At 42.0% G+C, this 22,611-nt stretch overlaps 1 protein-coding gene across 3 annotated transcripts in view; it reads left to right on the top strand.

Annotated features, from left to right (window-relative positions):
* Positions 1-11,674: 11,674 nt before the first annotated feature.
* The window catches only part of SHROOM3 (shroom family member 3), a 210,921-nt gene continuing 199,984 nt past the window's right edge, over positions 11,675-22,611 (top strand). Inside the window, exons 1-2 of one of the 3 annotated variants that reach the window (XM_049885950.1) lie at positions 11,675-12,138; positions 15,192-15,337. In XM_049885950.1, coding sequence (XP_049741907.1) covers positions 15,309-15,337 — 29 coding nt within the window. In that variant the 5' untranslated portion in view covers positions 11,675-12,138; positions 15,192-15,308. Of the gene's footprint in view, positions 15,338-22,611 lie in introns of all 3 variants that reach the window. The other 2 variants (XM_049885949.1, XM_049885951.1) reach the window with 2 other exon arrangements.

The following is a 22,611-nucleotide window of genomic DNA, read 5'->3' as shown; positions in this document are numbered from 1 at the left end:
TGCCCTTTTCTAGTGGTTGGTCTTTCCTGATGATATGTCCAAAGTAAGTGAGCCAAACGTTTTTGCTTCTAAGGAGCATCCTGGTTGTGTTTCTTCTAAGGCTGATCTGTTTGTTCTTCTGGCAGTCCACAGTATATTCAATATTCTTTGCCAACACCACAGTTTGAATGCATCAGTTCTTTTTCTGTCTTCCTTTTCCATTGTCCAGCTTTCACATGCATACGAGATGATTCAAAATACCATGGCTTGGGTCAGGCACACCTTAGTCATCAAAGTGACATTTTCGCTTTTTAACACTTGAAAGAGGTCTTTTGCAGCAGATTTGCCCAGTGCAAATACATTATTTGATTTCTTGACTGCTACTTTCGTGGATGTTGCTTGTTGATCCAAGTAGAATGAAATCATTGAGAACTTCAATTTCTTCTTCATTATCAATCTTGTTAAAAGATGAATAAAAACATCTTTAGGAAATTGCTGTAATCTACGTAAAAACAGAAGACTTACTATGGCGAACACAACTTCAAAAGTTTCCGTACAACTCCTTTTACAGCCAAATTACCATCTGTAAGCATCTCTTATATGAGATTCTATAGTCACCACTTTTCTGATCCCATTTCCTTGCTGTACAAATTTTCTGAAAGTGAGAAAAACCTTTAGACATCTCCAGTCCTGTCTCAGAGCTGTATTCACACAAGACAATGTTCTCAGAAGACCCAGGAAATTAGTTTAGGTCAGTAAAGGTAGGTAAGACCTATACCAATAAAAGATAGTGATGTTTTTTTTTTTTTACTGTGTTCATTAAGTTGCTTAAAAAAAAAAAAAACCCTAAGCAATAAGTAATAGCTTTCAATACTCTTCCACTAACCACCAGTTCTTATGATGTGAAGCGCGAACTCCTAGCATCTTAGTTAGCTAGTGCTGCTGTAACACAAATACCACAAGTGAGTGGCTTTAATAAACAGAAATTTATTTTCTCATAGTTTGGGAGTTTAGAAGTCAGAATTCTGGGTGCCAGCTCTAGGGGAAGGCTTTCTTTCTCTGCCTGCTCTGGAGGAAGGTCCTTGTCTCTTTGAGCTTCTGCTCCTGGGTGATCTTCATGTGGCTTGGCATCTCTCTTGCCTGTCTCTGCTTGCTACCTTTCATTTAATTTCTTTTATATCTCAAAAGAGATTGACTCAAAATACACCCTACACTAATCCTGCCTCATTAACATAACAAAGACAACCCATTCCCAAATGGGATTATAACCACAGGCAAAGAGGTTAGGATTTACAACACATATTTTGGGGGGACACAATTCGATCCATAACACCTAGTCAGACTCTAAATTGAATGAGGCTCATTGTGCTCCTGGTTAAGAAATGAAGTTTGTCATATTCTTGTGGAAGAGTTAAGAAAGCACACCATTTACTAATTTTATGTGGAAGCCCTACTAATTTTGTGAGAATGCTGTGTAATCTAATGGAAAATTATCTGGGTTTTGGAATCGCCCTGCCTTTGAATCTAGTCTCTGTCCTTTTAGATAAACTGGAAATGTTTTATGGTTTTTAAAAAGGAATTTGCTGACACAGTTGAATATAATACTGGAGATTAGGGTTCAGATCTAAGTTTTGAAGACTCTATGACTTATTGGCTGTGGGGCTCTAGCTCTATAATTTATCACAGACTTGGTTTTCCGTAGCGGTACAATTGGCATAATTTTTTTCTAAATTTGTATCTCAGGGATCTTGTAATGCTTAATTGAGATACTCTCTGCAGAGTGACGCATATGTTCTTGGCAGATGGCAACCACAAAGGAAATGGTAGCTCTTGGAAAGAGTGAGTGTGAGAAAGTAACAAGCATCAGAACCTGAAGAAGCACTTGGCTAAATTTGTGTTGTTGGGTTTACCGTGATTCTTTTTGGTTGTACCTTGATTTATTTCAACCCAGTTTTATTTTTTTCAGACCTTGTCAATTTTTTGTGATTAAGATTTGGACTAAGCAAGAACCAATACCAGTTGCCATCAAGTTGATTGCAACTCATGGTGACCCCGTGTGTCGCCAGAGTAGAACTGTGCTCTAGAGGGTTTTTGGTGGCTGATTTCTCAGAAGCAGATCACCAGGTTTTTCTTTGCCTTCCTCTAGGTAGATTCGATTTCAGTTAGCAGCTGAGCCAGTTAACCATTTGCACCAACCGGAGACTCCAAGCAAGACGACAGAAGTCAAAAGTAGTGGTGAACAGTTTCTAATAGTCTGGAAAGGTCTTGAAGGAACCTTATGAGGGTGCTGCAGGTGTTCTATATCATTGAGCTGTTTACATAAGATTAGTGCATTTTACACACTTCGTGGGTGTTACACCTTAATAAAAATTTTAGAATGATTTGAACTAGGTGTACATAAGGCTCAAAAGGTCTGCATATACCAAATCTACTTTTAAAGCTAGTCAGTTTCATTTTTAAAAAGCCAACTCAGTGAGTGTGGTAAAGTTCTTTGATTGGTAGAATTTGAAAACTACATCTTAGAGAATTATTTGGCTGCCAACGTTTATTCGATCCTCATTTTTGTTGTCGTTAGCTGCCATTGAGTAAGCCCCTGACTCACGGTGACTGCACGTAAAATAGGATTGGTTTGTTGTGATCCATAAGGTTTTCATTGGCTGGTTTTTCAGAAGTAGATTACCAAGTCTTTCTTCCTAGTCTGTCTTAATCTAGAAGCTCCACTGAAACCTGTTCAGCGTCATAACAACACGCAAGCTTCCACTGACAGACAGGAGGTGGCTGTGCTTGGGCTGCATTAGTCGGGAATTGAATCTGGGTCTCCCACATGGAAGGTGAGAATTCTACCACTGAATCACCACTGACCCTTTTGATCCACATTAAAAATCTGGAAATTTTACATAAAAATCTGGATTTCGGACTTCTGGAAAAATCAGACCATCTGGTGCTGTGTGTACCCAGGTCAGGGAAGGCATAGCTCCTCTAGTTTGTTTGCCTTGGGGCCCACTGCTTCCTATGATCTTACACCTGCCACTTTGCCTATTTCCTCTACCTGCCTGGCCCAGTAGGCATTTGAGTTTGCCTTCCTGGTAGCCCAAATAATTGATTGGCCAGTTTATTTATTTTTCATTTTCAGCTGCTTATCCAGGCTGTCTTGCATGTAAGAGGACTGACAATCTTTAATAAATTTTTTTGGGGGGGTAGGAGATCACTGTATCCTAATCTCTCTGATCTTGCCAGTACTCACCATAACAAGCACTCATGAACTGTCTGTTCAGTGAGTAAAAAACCCTACATATGTGCTGACTGCCTGCTTGTGCATATCTCCTGTCAAATTTCTTTTCAAGGCAGTAGGTATGCTAGCCCCACTGTGATTCAAGCTGCATTGTCTACTATGACGCAAGATGGAGGGTTAGGAAAGTGAAATGAAAACTGTTCTCCACACTGTCAGTTTAAATTGTGATTTGAGGCAAGTTTTATTTTATTAAATTATTATCAGGCTAATTGCTTAATAGCCTCTCTCGTTAGTGCTGGCTGGCGCCATTCAACTGATCTCCTCTGGTGATATTGGGTTGGGTAAGGCATGCGTATTCTCACTAAGAAATCTGCTAGCTGGAAAAATACCCAGAGCTCCTGAATGTCACACATGCCATACATATCCCATTTCTAAGTTACAAAAATATGACATGTACAGTAGTGTTTAAGAATATACACTTTGAAATCAGGCTGCTTGTTTTCAAACCCTGTTACCACCACACTTAAAAGCTGTATAACCTCGGCCAGGTATTTAATCTCTCTGTGCCTGAGCCTTTTCAGCTCTAAGGTGAGTATAATGATGGTTGCTCCCTAGTAGGGTTGTTGAGAGAGTTAAAATAAGATATGTAAGGCACTTAGTATCCTTCCTGATATATACTAAGCACCCCACCCAGTAACTAAGTACAAATGTAAGTAAGTATATTACCTGCTATTTGCTGTTAGGACCCTAGGTGGCACAAGCATTTTGCTAACCTAAAAGTTAGCAGTTTGAACCCACCAGCAGCTCCCCAGAAGAAAGGCCTGGAGAAATGCTTCTGTAAAGATTACAGCCGAGAAAACTGGATAGAGCAGTTCTACTCTGTAACACGTGAGGTTACCAGGCGTCAGAACTGACTCGACGGTAATGGATTTGGTTTATTTGCTGTTATCATTGTTGTTGTTAGGTGTTGTCTAGTCGGTTCTGACTGATAGTGAACCCATGTACAACAGTACAAAATGCTGCCTGGTCCTGTGCCATCCTCACAGTTGTTGCTATGTTTAAGCCCATTGTTGCAGCCACAACGATCCATCTTGTTGAGGGTCTTTCTCACTGTAGCCATTATACCTTATTAATCTTTATATTAGCTGTGCAGTTTTCCTAAAAACTGCAGTGGGTCACTAATAAAGCTGTAATTGGGTTCTGCAATGTATTTTCTTCATAGTTTGCTTTTCATTCATACGGGTAAAATGTGAACACAGATGTCATTTCTCTCCCTGTTATTCTTAGTAATTTGAGGAGTAAATGGTAACTTGGGGTTCCCCATCTGGAATGTTGGGACTTAGAAGGGATGATACTGAGTTGAATGCCTTTATTTGCTACCTTGTTTATTGTCGAACCATCCTCACTGTCTTAGTCATCTAGTGCTGCTGTAACAGAAATACCGTAAGTGGATGGAGTTAACAAAGAGAAATTTATTCACTCACAGTCTAGGAGGCTAGAAGTCCAAAATCAGGGTGCCAGCTCTAGGGGACGGCTTTCTCTGTCAGCTCCGGGGGAAGGTCCTTGTCATTAGTCTTTCCCTAGTCTAGGAGCTTCTCAGCACAGGGACCCCAGATTCAAAGAGCAAGCTCCGTTCCTGTTGCTTCTTTCTTGGTGACATGAGTCCCACTCCTCTGCTCACTTCTCTCTCTCTCTTTTTTTTAATCTCAAAAGAGGTTGGCTCAAAATACAACCTAATCCTGTAGATTGAGTCCTGCCTTATTAACATAACTGCCTCTAATCCTGCCTCATTAACATCACATCAGATCACAAAATGGTAGACAACCACACAATACTGGGAGTCGTGGCCTAGCAAAATTGACACGCTTCTTTGGGGGACACATTTCAATCTATAACACTTGCCACTGTGATCTATTCTACAACACCTCTTTCTTCTAAAGAGATACCATGTTTTCTAAAAGTGAGACATACAAGAGTGCCAGTCCCACTTGGATCTTTCACATGGTTCTAGAAGATTTAATTCATTTATTGAGCACCTAATATATGCCAGTCGTTGCTCTAGGTGCTTGTGATTAGCTTTGATTAAAACAAACATCTCTGTCCTCATGGACCTGACATTCTAGTGCCCAGAGGTGATGAATAATAACCCTAATACATATGTGTATTATATAGTATGTTAGAAGGTGGTGAGTGTTCTCGGAAAAGAAAAGCAGACTGGAGGCTGAAAGGATTTTCTAATTCCTCCATTCATAATTTAACTTCCTCCTGGACAAACTTCAAATTTTTAAAAACGTACTCTGTGAAAGTGCTCCAGGTTTTTGGAGCATACCATGAAAACACAAGGCCTGGTAAGTAAGTACTCTAAGCCAAAAAACCTAACCAGTTGCCGTCCATTTGACTCCAGCTCATGGCTACACCAGGTGTTTCAGAATAGAACTATGCTCCAGTGGGTTTTCATGCCTGGGACCTTTATGAAGGTGATCAGCAGGCATTTATTCCAAGGCGGCTCTGGGTGGTTTCGATTCCGACTCATGGTGACCCTACAGGACTCATAGAACTGCCCTGTAGGGTTTCTAAGACTAATCTTTACAGAAACAGACTGCCACATCTTTCTCCCACGGAGCAGCTGGTGGGTTTGAACCACTGACCCTTCATTTAGCAGCTGAGCACTTAACCACTGCGCCACCAGGGCTCCTGTTTGTGCCACAGGCACCCAAATTTACCTTATGTAGTAGGTTTTTTTTAGTGGGTTAATCTACCTTACAACTTCCAGAGAATAATGTAACTGTTATAGATAGACACAGACACAAAAGAATTAAAAATGAGTAAGAAGACCACATTTTCTTCATTACTTTGTGCAGCTTTCCTTCCAGACACCCTGATCTGGAACACCAAACAAGCACCCTTTAAGGACGTGTGCAAATCATTAAGAAAAAATACCAGTAGAAATCTGATGACCTGTAAGTAAGGCTATCCATCTTGGTCTGCAGTTTATCAACAGAGCAACATAAAACTATTCTGCCTGTGGGTTTTTTCTTTAAAAGGTAATCAGAAGGAAACAGGATGTGCTTGAGTAAATGAGCTATTAGCTTTATTGTTTGAGAACAGCGAAAATAAAAGCACCATATGTCTCCACAAACTCATTTGATATATTCCTTTTTTCCTCTTCACCACAAATATTAGGACAGGGAAGAAACTTAGTGGTGTTCAGGACCAGAGTCCTTGCCCAAGTATGAGGAGTAGAACCCAGAGATGTTAAGTGAGTTGTTCAAGGTCACTTAGCTAATCATTGGCAGCCAGAAGGGAAGCCCCTCCCTCCTGTCCAGTGCACTGGGTTCTGCAGTACTGCTTCCAGATTAGGTCAACATCGCTTCTTCAAAGGTAGGTTGCCTAGCCCTGTGCAGGCAATAAATGAGAAGTCTAAGATGCTTGTAAAAGCATTCCAAATTCCCAATCAAAATCCGAGGTGGAGAAAGTAGGAAATAGCAAATGAAGCTGAGGGTAGGGTTTTACCTGGGGGGAAGCTGCATGGTGTGGATGGGCTCTCTTCTAAATGAGGGGAGCTGGTGAAGATTCCAGGGTGAAGAATGTCCTCTGTACCACAGCAGTGGGCACTGCGAAGGGTACTGCTTCCAGACTTGATGACCGCAGGCCTCACTGTCCCTGAAGTGGCTGCCCAACCACCTGAGGGTGATGCAGACACTGTGTGCAGACTCACTTCAGGTCATGGTGAAGGTGGGGAGAGCGATCATTCTGCCAACCCTACTACTATTAGGTAACGTTTGATGTCTCCCATGGGCCAGGCTCTATGCTAAATGCTTTACTCGTAGCATTGCATTCAGTCCTCCCATTTTGGTTCCCTGGTGACACAAACAGTTAAGTGCTCTAATACTAGCCGAAAAGTTGGCAGTGTGAACCCAAGCAGAGGCTCCTTGGGAGCAAGGCCTGGTGATCTGCTTCCAAAAGGTCACAGCCTTGAAAACCCTGTGGAGCAGTTCTGCTGTGCACACATGAGGTCACCATAAGTTGGAATCAACCGGACAGCAACTAACAACAACAACAGTTCCATTTTAGAGGAGAGAAAGCTGAGGCTTGGAGAAGTTAAGTAATTTGCCCCGGGTCACAACGCTAGTCAATGTGAAAGTCAGAATTCAAAGCCTCCATTGTACAGTGTGGTGGTTCAAAGGTGGGCTATGGGGTTGGACTACCGGGGTGTGAACCTCAGTTCTGTTGCTTGCCAACTGTGTAATGTTCGACAATTTACTTAGCCTCCCCAAGCCTCAGTTTCTTCATCTGTAAGGCTGGAATAGTAATAATAGTATTTACTTTGTATGCTTGTCTGTCTGCATTGCACGTGCAGACAGGATGTGCCTCAAATTTCCATAAGACTCCTAGGAATGAGGCTTGTAAACCTACTGGCATCAAGCGTTCCATGGGTACTATGTTCATCTGTGATCCAGCTGGACACACGAGACACTTATACAGCATTGGCGAAGTGAAAACCATTATTACTATTTATTGAAAGCAAACAGTAGACAATAACAATAGATTCTCAAAAGAGAACCACTTATCTTCCCAAAGCATCCATGAAAACATACACAATATACACAGCGTCCATGCTTACATCACTAGGCAAGCGTCCCGTGGTTCAGGTTAGATGCTATGTTCATGTCACCGCTGCCTCCAGCTACCACCACACTGCCCAGTCGGCCTGCATGGCTTCCAAGGTGTCTGCTTTGCCTCTGGGCCTTGTTGGGCCTTGCATTGCTGGCAGGAAGACCCCTGCACAGGATATCCCAAGGCTCTGCCATTGGCTCCTGCCACACTACCCAGGCCTGTGTGGTTCTCTCTTGCTGCCATACTACCAAGGCCTGTGCTGCCCAAGGGCCCATGTTGCTCCCACCGTATCACCCAGGGGGGAGGCATGTTGCACAGGGCACACTCAGGCCTCTACCCTGCACAGGCAATTGTTACAGCTCTTTAGCAGCAGACAAACCGCCTTCACGGAGGTGCTCTGTTGGTGACTTCCTTCACAGAGGCACCCAGCTCTCTGTCTATCAGCGACCAGCCCACTGTCTCTCCATCTTCAGCATTACAGCTCTCTCTTCTGGGTCTAAGAGGTTCTCGGCACAGGAACCCGGGATCCAGAGGGCTCACTTTGCTCCAGACTCTTCTTGATGGTAATGAGGTCCCCTGGACCTTTGTAGGATTGGCCCTTGTATGAGGGTAAGTCAGGAAGTATTGCTACTAGGGTTCCGGTTCATATATACGTGTGTTTATTCCAAACAAAATGTGTTTAAGCATATCTCTGTGGTCAGTGGATGGCTGTAGACAAGTTCTCTCAGTAATACACTTGTCTTAGTCTCATTAGGATGCCTTCAGAAAAAAAAAAGGACACTTCTTGTGCCATGGTAAAGAAACATTTTGAGGTCAGGGTTAATATCAAATTTTTAACAAAACTCAGGTGGACATCTTTCCACATCACTGAAGCTTTGCAACAGGTTTATGGGAATGCTACCCCACATACGACAACAGTTTTTAGATGGATCAAGCATTTTAAGGAAGGTCAGAAAGACTTCAAGGATGAGCCGAGAGGGAAGACAGATTAGAAGGTTATGGTGACTGTTTTTTGGGACCCCAAAGGGGTAATCTTGATAGATTTTCCTGAAGGACACAGGATGATCATAGGGGCTTATTATGAAGAAGTTTTAAGAAAATTGAAAACTGCATTGGTGAGGAAAAGGCCAGGAAAGTTGTGCTGAGGAATTTTTTCCCGTCACAACAATGCATCTGCTCATTCTTTGAGGGTAGCAAGGGCTGTCCCATGAGAATTTCATTGGAAAACCTTACCCCATCCACCCTACAGCCCTGATCTTGCCCCTTCAAACTTCTTTTTGTTCCCAAAATTCAAAGAACATTGAAAAGGGACACGACTTGTGTCCCTCTTGAGGATACCAGAACTGTCGTTTTGACGTGGTGTAAATTGAAGAACACAGAATTCTTCAGGGAAGGGTTAGAGAGATGGAAACACCTTCAGAAGTGTGTAGACCTAGATGGAGGCTATGTCGAGAAACAATAGCTTCACATTTTGATACTTTTGTTTAATAAAGGTTTCTATGATTCTGTAGCAATACTTTTTGACTTACCATCCTATAAGCCTAAAATCCTGTACTCGTTGCCTTCGACCTATAAGCCTAGGGGGATGGTAAAACTGACCAATCCCCTAACTGGACCGGAAGGAGTTCAATCCTACTGGGTGCATTTTTAAGCCACTTTTTGCATAGGAAATCGACCAGTCTCATGCAAGATGGTGGCCCAGCTAATTATGTGGGAGTTACAAAACCATGGCTAGGAAAGCCATGTAAAAGTGATTCATTGCATGGCGTACCTTATAAAATTGTGATGATGATGATTAAATTAGAGAATGTATGTAAAGAAACACTGCCTGACACATAGTAACGACTACTCTTGTGGTAGTTAAGCCTTGGGTTGAACCACATAAAATTGCTATTGTAGTGTGCCAAAAATTGTCAAATATCAGCAATTTCATATGGTTTGATCTATATAGGCAACCATTGTAATGGTTCCTTTATTCATCTAATTATAATCTGTGAAAGGATTGGTGATTTAATTGGTTAAAAAAATTTTTTTTTAATCTGCCAACTTGTTTTAGCTTCCCTAAAATTTTAGAAGAACCACCTTCTAGCCAATGTCTGACAGCCACATAGGGATTTCTTTTCTTCTAACATAATACAGTGCCCATGAGGACATGCACAATATACACAGTTCCCAGAGGAGAGGATCTTCTCACAGGCTGTCTTGGAGAGTAGGAGATTTGAAGTGAGCTTAGGTTGGACAGAGCTGGCCCATGAGGAACTGCTGGTGAAATGAAGAGGGAATATTTTAGACTCCTGGCTCCAGAGAACACTGTGAATGTTCTATTTGCTGCCATGAGAGAATGACATTCCCACACTAGACGGCTGGTTGTGATAAACAAATGTCAGACATAGCCATTTGTCAGTCCAGAGATGAAGTCCTGGCTAGTGGTAGGAGGTTGTTAAGTTTGACACATTCAAAATGAATTGTGGGGCCTGGCTGCTCTTGAACTCTGGCTTGTTAGGAATAGCCTATGTGACAGAAGGAAATGCAACTCAGTGGCTGGGGAGTTGGGGAGTGGGGAAAGCACAGCATAAAACTACCATAAGAGCTTTGCCTTCTCAAAAGGAGAGAAGGCTACTTTTGAAAGAATGCACCTAAGATCTGGTGGGAAGCCTTTCTTCTGAAAGATGATTCTCAGTCCCACCCAAACCACTGCTCACATTTGCGTCAACCCTCTTTCCTTAGATTTCACATTATAAGACTATAAATAGCTCTGGAATTCAAATGGACCATTCTGGAGAGAGCCTTTCTAGTTGATACAGGAACTGCCTTTAAAGAAAATTCGTCTCACCTTGGGATGCAATGACATATTTGAGGATTCTTTAGACTGTCTTATGTCTAGAATGAAAATTACTACTGTATTTAGAATTCTGCCCCAATTTATGTGTGTGTGTGCTGTGTGCGAGCGTGGGTATGTGCATATGTGTGTCTGAGGGCATATTCTCTTTTATATCTGAGTGAGAATTGACGCAATGGCAACAGAAAAAAAAATGTCTTAAAAAAATCTGCGAACCTTTTAAAAGTTCTCTTGCAAGGAGGTTTGCAAATTATCTGTGGACCCTATGATTTGTTTCTTCCCACCATAGTGGCTGTAAACGAATGAAAATGAATTTATAGGCCCACAAACACAGACACTCTTGGAGCCTCATTTTCTTTCTGTGTGTGCTATGTTTGTCTCTCTTCCTTTGTGTCTATGGTTACTGTTAAGCTGACCCCTGCTGTCTGGGGCAAATACCAAAACTTGAATCAAGTACTACATATCCATACATATGCAAAGGATTACAGTTTCAGGAGCTCAGGTAATAGATGGAAGTAAAATTCCTTTAACTGATGGCAGTTTAGGAGACATGTTATGATTATACTCACAGAGGTGGGCTGCATTGCACTTCTTTGTGCTTACTTTTAAAATGCAAGTCTTTTGTTTTTTAGGATCAGTATCTTTATAAATTTTCTGAGGTGATTTTTACAATGTTGAATTTCATTGCTGGAAACAATGACTATGGAAAGATTTTTCTTTGTATTTCATTCCACCTCCTCTTCTGGTTTCGGTAAAAAGTATTGCTTGCAAAACCATAGCTAATTAAAAGTTGAACTTATTCAGCAGCAAAGAAGCTGGAGTGGAAATTGGCAAGGAGAAGAGAATAAGGAGCAGACAGAGAAGCACTCAACAGCTATACCTGCCCACGCTATTCTTTAAAAAAAAATTGTTACCACAGCACATCGTGTTGTTTGTAAGAGTCCAAAGACCTGGGAGCAACACTCTCTGGGGAGGGGCGGGGAGAGTTTACCCGATACCACAGGCTTGACTTACGACAGACTGACAACAGCTTCTGCGGAGTTCGGGGCAGGAATTCACACGGTTGGCCAGCGTGCCAGCGGCCACTGTAGGAACCGGCTCTCAGGTTCTCTCCGGGCCTACAACCCCCTACGTCAGGGTTCCTGCTCCTGTCAGGCAGGCCGGCCGGCGATTGGTCGGGAGGAGGGCAGTAATTTGAACCGCCTTTTGTACTTGGCTAATCAGGGCAGCCGTTGGGCTGCAGGTTCCCAGCAGAGGTGTCCCCGTGGTGTCAGACACCTGCGTCTGAGCTTGCGCCTTCCTGGGGCTGGCTCCCGAGGGTTCTACCCGGGCAGGAATCTTGACTCTATGTCACCTCCCCCAAGCCACTGAGACCCCTCGATGGGGCCAACTTGCCTAGAGCCGCTCTGGACAGAGACCTCCAGCAGCTAACGGAGGACAATCGAAATGCCTGGACTTAGACTTCCTTAAGGTAAGTTCATTTTTAACCAGGTATTTCTCAGTGATTTTATTTCTACGTTTATCTTAACAGAAGCGCCAGAATTGGGAAGGCAAACTAAAGAGAGGCAGGGAAGTTGTTCTGTTCAGAGCTTGACGATGAAATCGCTAAGACATTCTCCTGTCAAATGTGCTGACGAAATTGTACAAGGGAATAAAGATCTAAATGGAAGCAGGGGAAACCTGACAAGTTACTGTAACCCTTGCAGGCAGTCGGCACCTCATTGTGCCCTCGGATCTGATGAGAAGTTGAAATGTTGATTAAAAAAAATCAACTTCCTACTTGTAATTAAGGCCAACAATCATGCTAATTTGTATAATAATATAAAGTCAGACTTGAGAATCTTGGCTGCCTCCGGTCAAGAAACCCCAGGACTTACATAGTTGAATTTTAAATGCCACTAATTTTTAAAACTATCTTTAACTTTTTCTCTTGTGATATGAAAGTGGCTTTTTTTTTTTTTTAAGATTTGTTCAATATAGGTGAATTAGTGAATTTCACTTCAGCAGGGGGGTGTGAATGTATTTGTTAGCTTCACTTTACTCATCCTTATGTTTGAGGAAGGTCAGCTTCTAAATGGAAGCACCTAAATTTGAGCAACAGTTGAGATGTGTAGGAATGTTAAGCCTTGATTCTGATTAAGCTTAAGCTCTACTCTGATTTCATTTTACTTGTAAATTGATTGACAGATACTTGAAGGACCATCCTGTCTTCCTTCTTGGGTTGCTGTCAACATACTTGTAATTTGAGGATTTAGTAATTGAAGCTTGGTATAAAAAGACTAGTGGTTTTGGGCTAGTGCTTACATCCCTGCCTGTTTTGTCATTATAGGGAGAAAGTAATTTTGCACTCGGAGTATTTTTAATGAAAACTTTCTGTAGTTAGGTGGTTAAAAATCCATTTATAAATTCAAATGGCATTCTGAGACTACTTTCCCTCACCTTATTCATTTCAAGGCTATAAAACGACTTTGTGAAATGAACATATTTAACAAGTGCAAATGATTCTGTTCAAGTAGTAAACAGGAATTGAGAAAACAGGTAGGAACGGTGAAAATGAGGCCATAAGCTTTCAGAAACCATTTGCTCCTGATCTGTGCTCATCATCCTGAAATGTCGTCTTCTCATGCTCACCACTGTTTGGAATTTTCTGTCTTTCAGCTGTTAATTAAAGAGTCTGTATAAGAACATTTCCCTATAATCAGATCAACTTATTAGTAATAAAGCAGAAACCAAAGCCCTTGCCATCAAGTCTATTCGGACTCATAACAACCGTATACTACAGAGTAGAACTGCCCTATAGGCTGTAAATCTTTATGGAGGCAGACCGTCACATCTTTCTCCCGTGAAGCGGCTGATGGGTTTCCAAACAAGGACCTTTTGGTTAGCAGCTGAGCGCTTAACCACTGTACCACCAGGGCTCTTTATATTAGAAATACTAAATATAAATACTAAAAATTACTGCTTTGGTGAATAAAAACACCAGCAATGCCATTACCCACAGGTGAAATGTGGTCCTCACAGATGTCTGCAGCAATCAGTTTAAATATAACGAGTGTGCAAACAGTGTAGGTGGATGGCGATGATTTGGATGGTTTAGAAATATAGATATAGGTAGGTGGGTAGATACAAAGTGAATTTTAAAATGTTCAAAGGGGTTAAAGAGAGATGAACTTTAAGAAGCTAAATAAATACTGAATATTTAGCATTGATTTAAATTTCACAATTTTACCTTCTCTTAAGAATCAGAGCCCTAGAGAGTGTATGAATCAAAGATGATTTCCTGGGCTGAGGATCTGTCATTTTTATATGGGGAAGAATAAATACCATCTTATACCTAATCTCTATCTAAAAAGTAATGTTAAGAATATGATTAAAACCTCAGTGTCCTAAAAAGGTACAGAGGGAAGAGGGAGCTGGTTGAAATAAACTCACAAAAATCCCCACATTTCATACTGAGTATAAAAAGTCCTTGTATATATCTGCAGAGTACCATGGGACCTCCAAATATGTAACGTCACGCAGTTGTTAATAACTAAGCAACGTGTGTGTGTGCGTATATTTCCAAGAATATTATCATTAGAGAATTAGATTCAGGGGAGAGGGGAAGATTAAGTATCTTTAACTTATGTTTTTCCTCAGTGACCATTTTTAAAAGTCTCCTTTCTGGATTGTGGAATGTGTGCAGGCCCCCTCGCTGCTTCGTGATGAAGGTGCCTTCTGGTGGTGCCCTGGATGGGGTACAGTGGGGCACAATAAAGTGCACTCAGCCTCTTCTCCCCAGACACACGCTGAGCCTGCCCATCAGCTCTGTCTGAAAGGTTCAGCTATGCAAATGGAGACTGCACACGTCAGACACCTCTCTGTTTCTCTGTCTCTCTTTCTCTCACACACACACAAACACACACAAACGCGCACAACAGTACCAGGCTTCAGCTTTTGCCCCTGACTTTTCTGAATAGGAGAAGCCTGTGAGTTCAGAAGCTGGACAGCTGGGTGAATGTGCTATGGGCATAGGAACCTGACAGGCAAGCTGGGGTTTGGTAGCCCTTCCAGATGCGATCGAGTTGCTTCCGACTCATGGTGACCCATGTGTATCAGAGTAGAGCTGTGTTCCGTAACGTTTTCAATGGCTGTTTTTTTAGGAAGTAGATCACTGGTACTTTCTTTCAAAGTGCTTCTGGGTGGACTCGAACCTGCGATCTTTCTCCTAGAAGCTAAATGCATTAACCATTTGCACCACACAGGGACTCCTTGGTAGCCCTAGACACATGGAAAAAAGGTGTAGTGTGCCAACTTTCACTCCACTATGAGTGGAGTGCTAATATTTTAAGGTTTATTAAAATATTAGCACTCCTTATTAGGCCAAACCTCTAAAAGGCAATAAAAAGCAGAAACAAAACCCTCCAGTAATCGTAATATTTGCATTTTGGAGTCAAGAAGGAAGCTATATCTCAGGACAAATGGATAATTTTGGAAGGCAGGAAACTAAACAGTCTCAACTCATCTTGCTTCTTAGTTGGACAGGCAATTTGAATTCAGAAATGAAAGTCAAATGATGGCCTCTGTGGCGTATCACCTGATCCCATTGAAAAAAGAGCTCTTAACGAACTTGTGTGAACTGAAACCTGCTGATTTGCTCTGATGTCCTCTCAAGTGAGCATTGGCGTCAGGTAAGTAGGACTGCTTCCACACTTGAGGCCTGGTTTTAATTCGAAAACTGGGGATGGAATTTAAACGAGCCCCACCTTGAAAAGCTATAGCTGTTTAGCTTTTTTTTCCCAAATACCCAAATCCTTTGTTGTCCTTAGTGCCGTCCAGATGCATGGTGGTCCCCTGTGTGTCTGAGTAGACCTGCTCCGTAAGATTGTCAACGCTGTGACCTTTCAGAAACAGATCACCAGGCCTCTGGGTGGGCTCGAGTTGTCAAATATTAGGTAGTAGTTGAGAGCGCTTAACGTTGTATACACAGGGACCCACGTCCTTAGTGATTGGGAAAAAAAAAAGCTACCAGTAAATCTTGCCCACCAAAAACTGTGGGTCAGCATCCTGGACCAGCCCTCCAGCAGCAGTGGTCCAAGCAATTAGACACCGAGGTGTGAGTCTCCAAGTTCTTCCCTTGTCTTTGCCTGCCGTGGCAGTGGGGATCTGGCCTTACTGACCTGTTATTTGTGCAATGATTTCTTAGTTGTGTATTAATAATGCTCATTAATGTCTCCTTCCCATGCCACGTGGGTCAGTATATCATCCCAGCTTGGAAGGGAGAGAAAAGTGATGAAGTGAAATGGTTTGCCCAACGGCACCAGGAAGTCAGTGAGAAATCAGAAACTCAAATGTCATGCAGTTTTCCTTCCTCTTTATGCCTATATATATATATATATATATGTATAAAGCAAATAAATTCAGCAATCCTTAAATGTCTCCCTCAGCAATTCTGACTGAGCACTAAAAGTGCTTCAGTCCAGAAATGTCCTGGTCGTCAAAACTGGATCACTCCTACTGGAAGGAGGTGGGAGACTTAAGATGGTTAATCGAATTGGGCGTTGTGTGTGTGTACTCATGCTCACTTACCTGAACAACTCAAAACCCCAGTAATTTGTGGGGAAAGTTTATCTGCAGCTTAAATTGTGAAAGGCAGCAACTTCTCTCCTGTGGTCTTTTCCTAGAGAGGCCTGGCCATTCATATATAACAAATTTCAGCGCAGGCTAAGCAGAGCCCCTTGACAAGGGAGGCCCGCGGAGGAGGGCCGCCAGCATTGCATCTGAAGGTATTTCAGGAATGTTAATGGTATGCCTGAGTGGAGGGCTTCAGAGCCCAGAGCTCTGGGCTGAGAACTGTTCTTGTGGCCATCTGTTGTGGCCCAGAAAGTTTCATAGCAACAGCGTCTCAAGAATTTTTTTTTTTTTCAATTAAAATTAACTAACACAAAACCAAAATCTGCTCCACTGCTCAAGAAGAATCAGGACAGGGTTCGGATTCTTTCTACAGAGTGATGAGCTTTTAAGGAAGAAAAGCCCCCACGTCCTTAACTCCTGTTCTTTAAATGAGCAATTTGTACTTGGTTTTGAGGTCTTAATCCACCCCTTCCCCGCCCCCTCCCCTCCCCAGGGTAGAATTCCTTTTTGGAAAAGAGTGGAGGTGAAAATAAGTCGCCAAAGCTGTTGAGAAAATAATTCGCAAAAATGTGGTTAAGAAAAAAGTGGCTTGAGTTTTGAGATTTTCCTGGTATTTGTTGCTCTTAGCGATCCTGTCAGCAGCTGCGTTTTTTCCCTCTGTAATAATGTGAGCTTTATAAGCCTGGCTGTTTAGTCAGTGAAATGAACTTCAGACGAAGACACGACTTTTACTGGGATGATGCGTATGCTCCTATGTGAATTGCTTGAATCTATGCTGTAGAATATCTCAGGAAAGAAAGTAATATTTACACTTTTTAAAAACTTTTTAATTGATGTGATATTAAGTTATCCGTTTACAAAAAGTGAATGGTCGTTCCTCAGGATAGAGGACACTGGAAAATGATAAACCCTTGAAGCCTACCTACCAGCTGTGTGTACAGTGTCAGGCACCCTGGAGGGAGAAAAGGAATTATATCCGTTCCATATTCTACCCCTTGCTGTGCTGTTTTAGGAAGGTACCCAACCTCTCTGAGCAGCAAATTTCCTCACCTGCAAATTGGATTTCTGCATTGTTATGAAGTTTAACTATAATCACATAAAAGGAACTCAGGAAATGATCCTTAAATCTGAATGGCAGCTATAAAGGAGTGTTATATGCATTCCTGGTGTTGTACAACCCTGGGAAAATATTTTCATGACAGCCTATATATATATATATATATATAACATATATATATATAACATATATGTATATATCCCTTTCATTTTTTTAGTTTGGCATGTTTCCCTCAAGTCTTGGGAAATAAAATTTGCCAATAGAGTCACAAAATACTCTGACAAGTGATTTTGCCTAACCATTTATGATTCTTGAATATAGTACACACTTGGAATACTTCTTTATATTCTTGACTTGCTAGTGTGCACTGCTAATTGTGAAGTATCAGTCAGAGCTAACGTATTGCCCCTGCTGGCTGCTGGTCAAAGATAACACCACCAACTCCCAGGAAAAGGGTCTGTAATCCAAGTTTGGTTTATGGAATGTGGGTTTCTATTGCAGTTTTCTTTCTATAAAAGGCACAGCCACTTACTCTCTCTGTACATAACTGCCTCATGTATAAAATTTAACCTAAAAATATTTATTGAGTGCCTGCAATATACCGGGTGTGCTTCTAGATGCTGGGTTTAGGGCTGGGAACAAAAATGGACAAAAATCCTTGCAAACATTCTAGTCAAGAGAGACAGATAACAAACCAAATAAATAAATCAGTTGTGTAGTAGGTTAGAAATTAGAAAACAATTGCTATGAAAAATAAATAAATGAAGCAAGGAAGTATGGTGTATGGTGATGGAGGAAATATTGCAGTTTTATGAAGAGTGGTTAGAGAAGGCCTTAGGAGTCCCTTAGTGACCCAAATGGTTAAGCGCGTGGTTAACTAACTGAAAGGTTGGCGGTTCAAACCCACCCTGAGGTTCCTCAGAAGACAGCTCTGACGATCTGCTTCCGAAAGATCACAGCCGTGAAAACCCTGTGGAGCAGTTCTACTCGGCACACATGGGGCCGACATGAGTCGGAACTGGTCTCACTGAGGAGGTGATATTTGAACGAAGACTTGAAGGAAGGAGGTGAGGGAATGAGTCTTGGGGTTATCTGGCAGTGAACTTTTCAGGCAGAAGAACAGCGAGTGGAATGGCCCTGAGGGAAAAGCCTAAATGATGTGTTTGAGGAAGAGCAGGGAGGCCAGCTTGGTGGAGCAGAGGTCAGAGCCCGCGGATCATGTGGGACCTTCTGACCACTGGGAGGAGTTTGGCCTTTGCTCTGAATGAACTCTATGAGAACTTACCTCACAGGGCTGTTGTGAGGTTTAAATGAAATAATTGTGTAAAGCCTTTAGCACAGTGCCTAGCACATAGAAAATCACCCATAATTGTTAGCTATTGTCTGTTTGCTTGTTATTAGCACTACCTAGCGTATCTAAGATAGAACAATGTAAGGACACAGAGCTTTGTTCTGACCAAAGCTAATTGTTCCTTTGCAGAATTAAGGCCCACCTTTGGCCTCCTAAGTATTCAGTTCTATCAGCTAAAAAGGTCTCAACTCTATACCTTCACACATACACAGGAAAAACTTATTTTTTAAAAAACTGACCTTGTTTAAGCTAAACCATTCCTTCTGCTATGAAAGTGCCAAGTCCATCCTCTGTAGGGACAGGTGTATTCTGAGATGTTTGATTCACATCTCAACTTCAGAAATCCTGCTGAATTCCAGTGAATTCACGTGATATCACAACGTACTCACGTTTGAGTTCTAACATCGATTCCCTTCTCTAGGCATCAGGATTTCAGGTGGGGAGGAGGCTGTTAAAGATACAATGAAAATAAAGAATCAATGTGTTTTCATTCTCCCCAGAGTCCAGAAGCAGGATTGGGTTTCCAGGGCACTTTAAGGAGCCTTTCAAAATGATCTTCCAGGACATCCCTCTGGGTGTCTAGATTCTCTTTATCTGCTTCTTTGGACTTGAGGGGTTTGGGTCAAAACTCATGTCAAGTGATGACTAGCTCAAGAAACTAGGGGTGCATTTAGCCTGGGCTAGATCCCTGAGCAGCACATGTGGTTAGCACTCGACTATTAACCTAAAGGTTGGTGGTTCGAATCTACCCAGCAGCTCTGTGGAAGAAAGGCCTGGAGATCTGCTTCCATAAAGATTACAGTGAAGAAAGCCCTTTGGAGCAGTAACACTTGAGGGAGCCATGAGTTGGTGGACTCCACAGCAGCAGGTTTGGATTTTGGTTTGTTTAGCCTGGAGAAGAGAGGGAATCATCCTCTCCAAGCATGCAAAGACTGTTGTTTAACATCGGGGTTACACTTGCTCCAGAACCAGGATAAGAGTTTTGAGAGGAATAAAAGGAAGTACTTGATAATTAAAAATCAAGAAACCAAACCCATTCCCGTGGAGTCGATTCTGACTCGTACAACCCCGTAGGACAGAGTAGAACTGCCCCATGGGCTTCTAGGGAACAGCTGGTGAATCCGAACTGCCGACCTTTTGGTTAACCGCCAAACTCTTGACCGCTGTGCCGCCAGGGGTCCTATTAGAGATTTCAATAAAAAAAAAAAAAAGCTGTCAAAAAATGTGTGCCCTCATCATTGGAAATGTTTCAGGAGGGGCTAGTAATCAGTGGCCAGAAGGGTTGTCAAACATTTGGATGAGAGCTTGACTTCCAAGACCTCTTCCAAATTTGTGGTTTTGCTTTCTTCCAATTGTTTATAGAAATTCAAATCCTTCAGGAAAAGTCACCTTACATTCTCTTTAACCATCACCTTAGTTTGGGGATTCTGTGAGCAAGGGGTGGTGGCCAGGAGAGTTGTCTTCCTGCAGTGGTGGCCCTGGTCCTGGCCCCTGGGGCCCCTCCACTGCCCAGGGCTGTCGGTGCTGTGCACCTGTTTGCAGATTCTCAGGTCAGCCTGTTGTCAGATGGCTGCTGCTTGCTTATGATCAGTGGGTAAACTGAGCTTGTTTTTCCTTTTAAACAAGTACGTGTATAGTACGTATGTTCTAAGTGATTTACAAAAATATGAACTCTCAGAATAACCTTGTGACATAGCTACAGATGTTATCCTCATTTAACAGACTGAGCGGTGGAGGCACAGCTTAAGTTATTTACCCAAGGTGACACAGTGACACAGCTGGGATTTGAACTGCAGGCAGTCTGCCTGCAGGGGCTGTGCTAACTGCTACATTGGATTTGCCCACAAAATGCTTTGTCTAGTCTTAGAAACCTTTTTTATGTATCATTGCTGTCCCGTTGCTTTGGAGAAAAAAGTGGACCCAGTTATGTGATATGTCAATCATTACATTTTATTGCCTTTTGTGAGGGCAGGGAATATAACCTGCTTGTCACCATTGATGCCCAGTGCCTAGTGTAGTGCCTGGTGCATCCCAGATACTCAAATATTTGTCAAATGTGTTGAAGGAATGAGGGTGTGACATGAATAAACAGTAGTAAAGCCATAGAAATGCCTCCCCAGTCTCACAGAGCCACAGGGATATATGTGATTGCAGGGTGCCTCTTACCTAAAAACTTTAACTTCGAGAAGTTAAAAATACAGATGAGGTTAGAAGTGAGGATATAATGGGATAATTACTTAAACCAGTGTCAACAATCCATCCTTTGTTAGGTGCTCATTGATGTTTTAATTAATAAGTCACATCACACTGGACATACCCCAAAAAACAAACAAAAAAACAAGCAAACCAATTACCATTGAGTCGATATCGATTCATGAAGACCCTATGTGTGCAGAGTAGAACTGTGCTTCATAGGGTTTTCAAGGCTGTGACCTTTCAGAAGTATATTGCCAGGCCTTTCTTTCCAGGTGCCTCGATAGATTTGAACCACCAACCTTTCAGTTAGTAATTGAGTGCTTAACTGTTTGTACCACCCAAAAACTCCCTGCACTGGAAATGGTGTCCCCAAAAGACCCTGATATTAAACTAACACCTGCCATATGAGAATTGGGGAAGGAGGAAAACAGGGAACAATTGGAACACTGTGATTTCCACTAAACCAGGGTTTTAATGTATAATTTGAACTGAGTACAATTAACAGACATTGAGACTCACAGATTTGTTATGGGGTAGAGAAGGAGATCCCACGTCTGGTCAATGGTAGTTTCTTAGGGAACACTTGGGTACGACGAACATATACCCACTCCGAACAGCTCAAATCAAAAGAAGGTTCTGTGAAGAGATATGGGGGAAGCTTACGGAATCCAACTGCAAAAAGCCAGGGACACCTCATGGTTTAACCTAATAATTAAGAGCTCTGGAGTCAAGGCCTGATTGGGAGTCCCAGTTTTGTATTGTTGAATTTGTGACCTTAAGTAAAGTACTTAAATTCTCTGGCCATTGTTTACCCATCTGAAAAATGGGAAATAATGAAAGTACCTACTTCACTGTGTTATTGTGTAGACTAAATGAGGTAATCCATATAAAACACTTGGAATACTGCCTGATACATATAAATTCGCCTTTATTATTATTTAGAAAATAGGCAGCTATTTACTTTCTCTCTGGGCTACATAGTCTTTCATCTCAGTTAACTCAACATTGGTTCCATTACCCTCCCTGAAGACTGACTTCTTCTCTATGGAAGACTTGGTTCCAGGGTTAGTTAATTCATTCATGATAATGCCATCAGGTTTTTTCCAGATTTCCATTCTATCATCCTTGGCATGATGATCTCATCCTGAGATTTGTCCCTCATGATGACAAGATGGCTGCTGCAGCTTCAGGCATGATGTCCTCACACAACCTTGTCCAAAGACAGGAAGAAGTCCTTGTTTTATTTTCTCAAGAATGAGGAAAGCATTTTCAGAAACCCTCCAGAAAACTTTTCTTGGGTCAAATCTAATTAGCTCGGATTGTGTCCTATACCTATGCCTAAACTAGTAACTCACAGGGTTGATGTAGATCAAGCATGATTTATCTCCTGGGGCAATGGAAATATCCACCTTCTTGAGCACATAGTCATCTGATAGAGCAGTAGAATCAAAATTATGTTTATGAGGAAGAAGGGGACAGTGACCATTGGGTAAGCAATCACAAGAGTCCATCTTAGATGAGCATGTGTTCCAAGATATTTTTCAGTCCCTGAGGCCGTCTTCGTCAAACTTTTTTGGTTAAGTTTCTTTTTGGGTTCAATGTCACTTGCAACAACAATTAAATGATGTCTGATGCGTTTTCCCAAGTTTCTGGGTTTCTGTCTTCTCACGTCAGCTTGAGTGTAGCTTCTGCTCACCATGGAGCCATCATTGGGGTCTCCTCTATGT

Source organism: Elephas maximus, chromosome 5 (genome assembly GCF_024166365.1).
Source record: "Elephas maximus indicus isolate mEleMax1 chromosome 5, mEleMax1 primary haplotype, whole genome shotgun sequence".
Lineage (NCBI taxonomy): Eukaryota > Metazoa > Chordata > Mammalia > Proboscidea > Elephantidae > Elephas > Elephas maximus.
The sequence above is the reverse complement of the archived record's forward strand: the minus strand, read 5'-3'. Positions and strand labels throughout refer to the sequence as shown.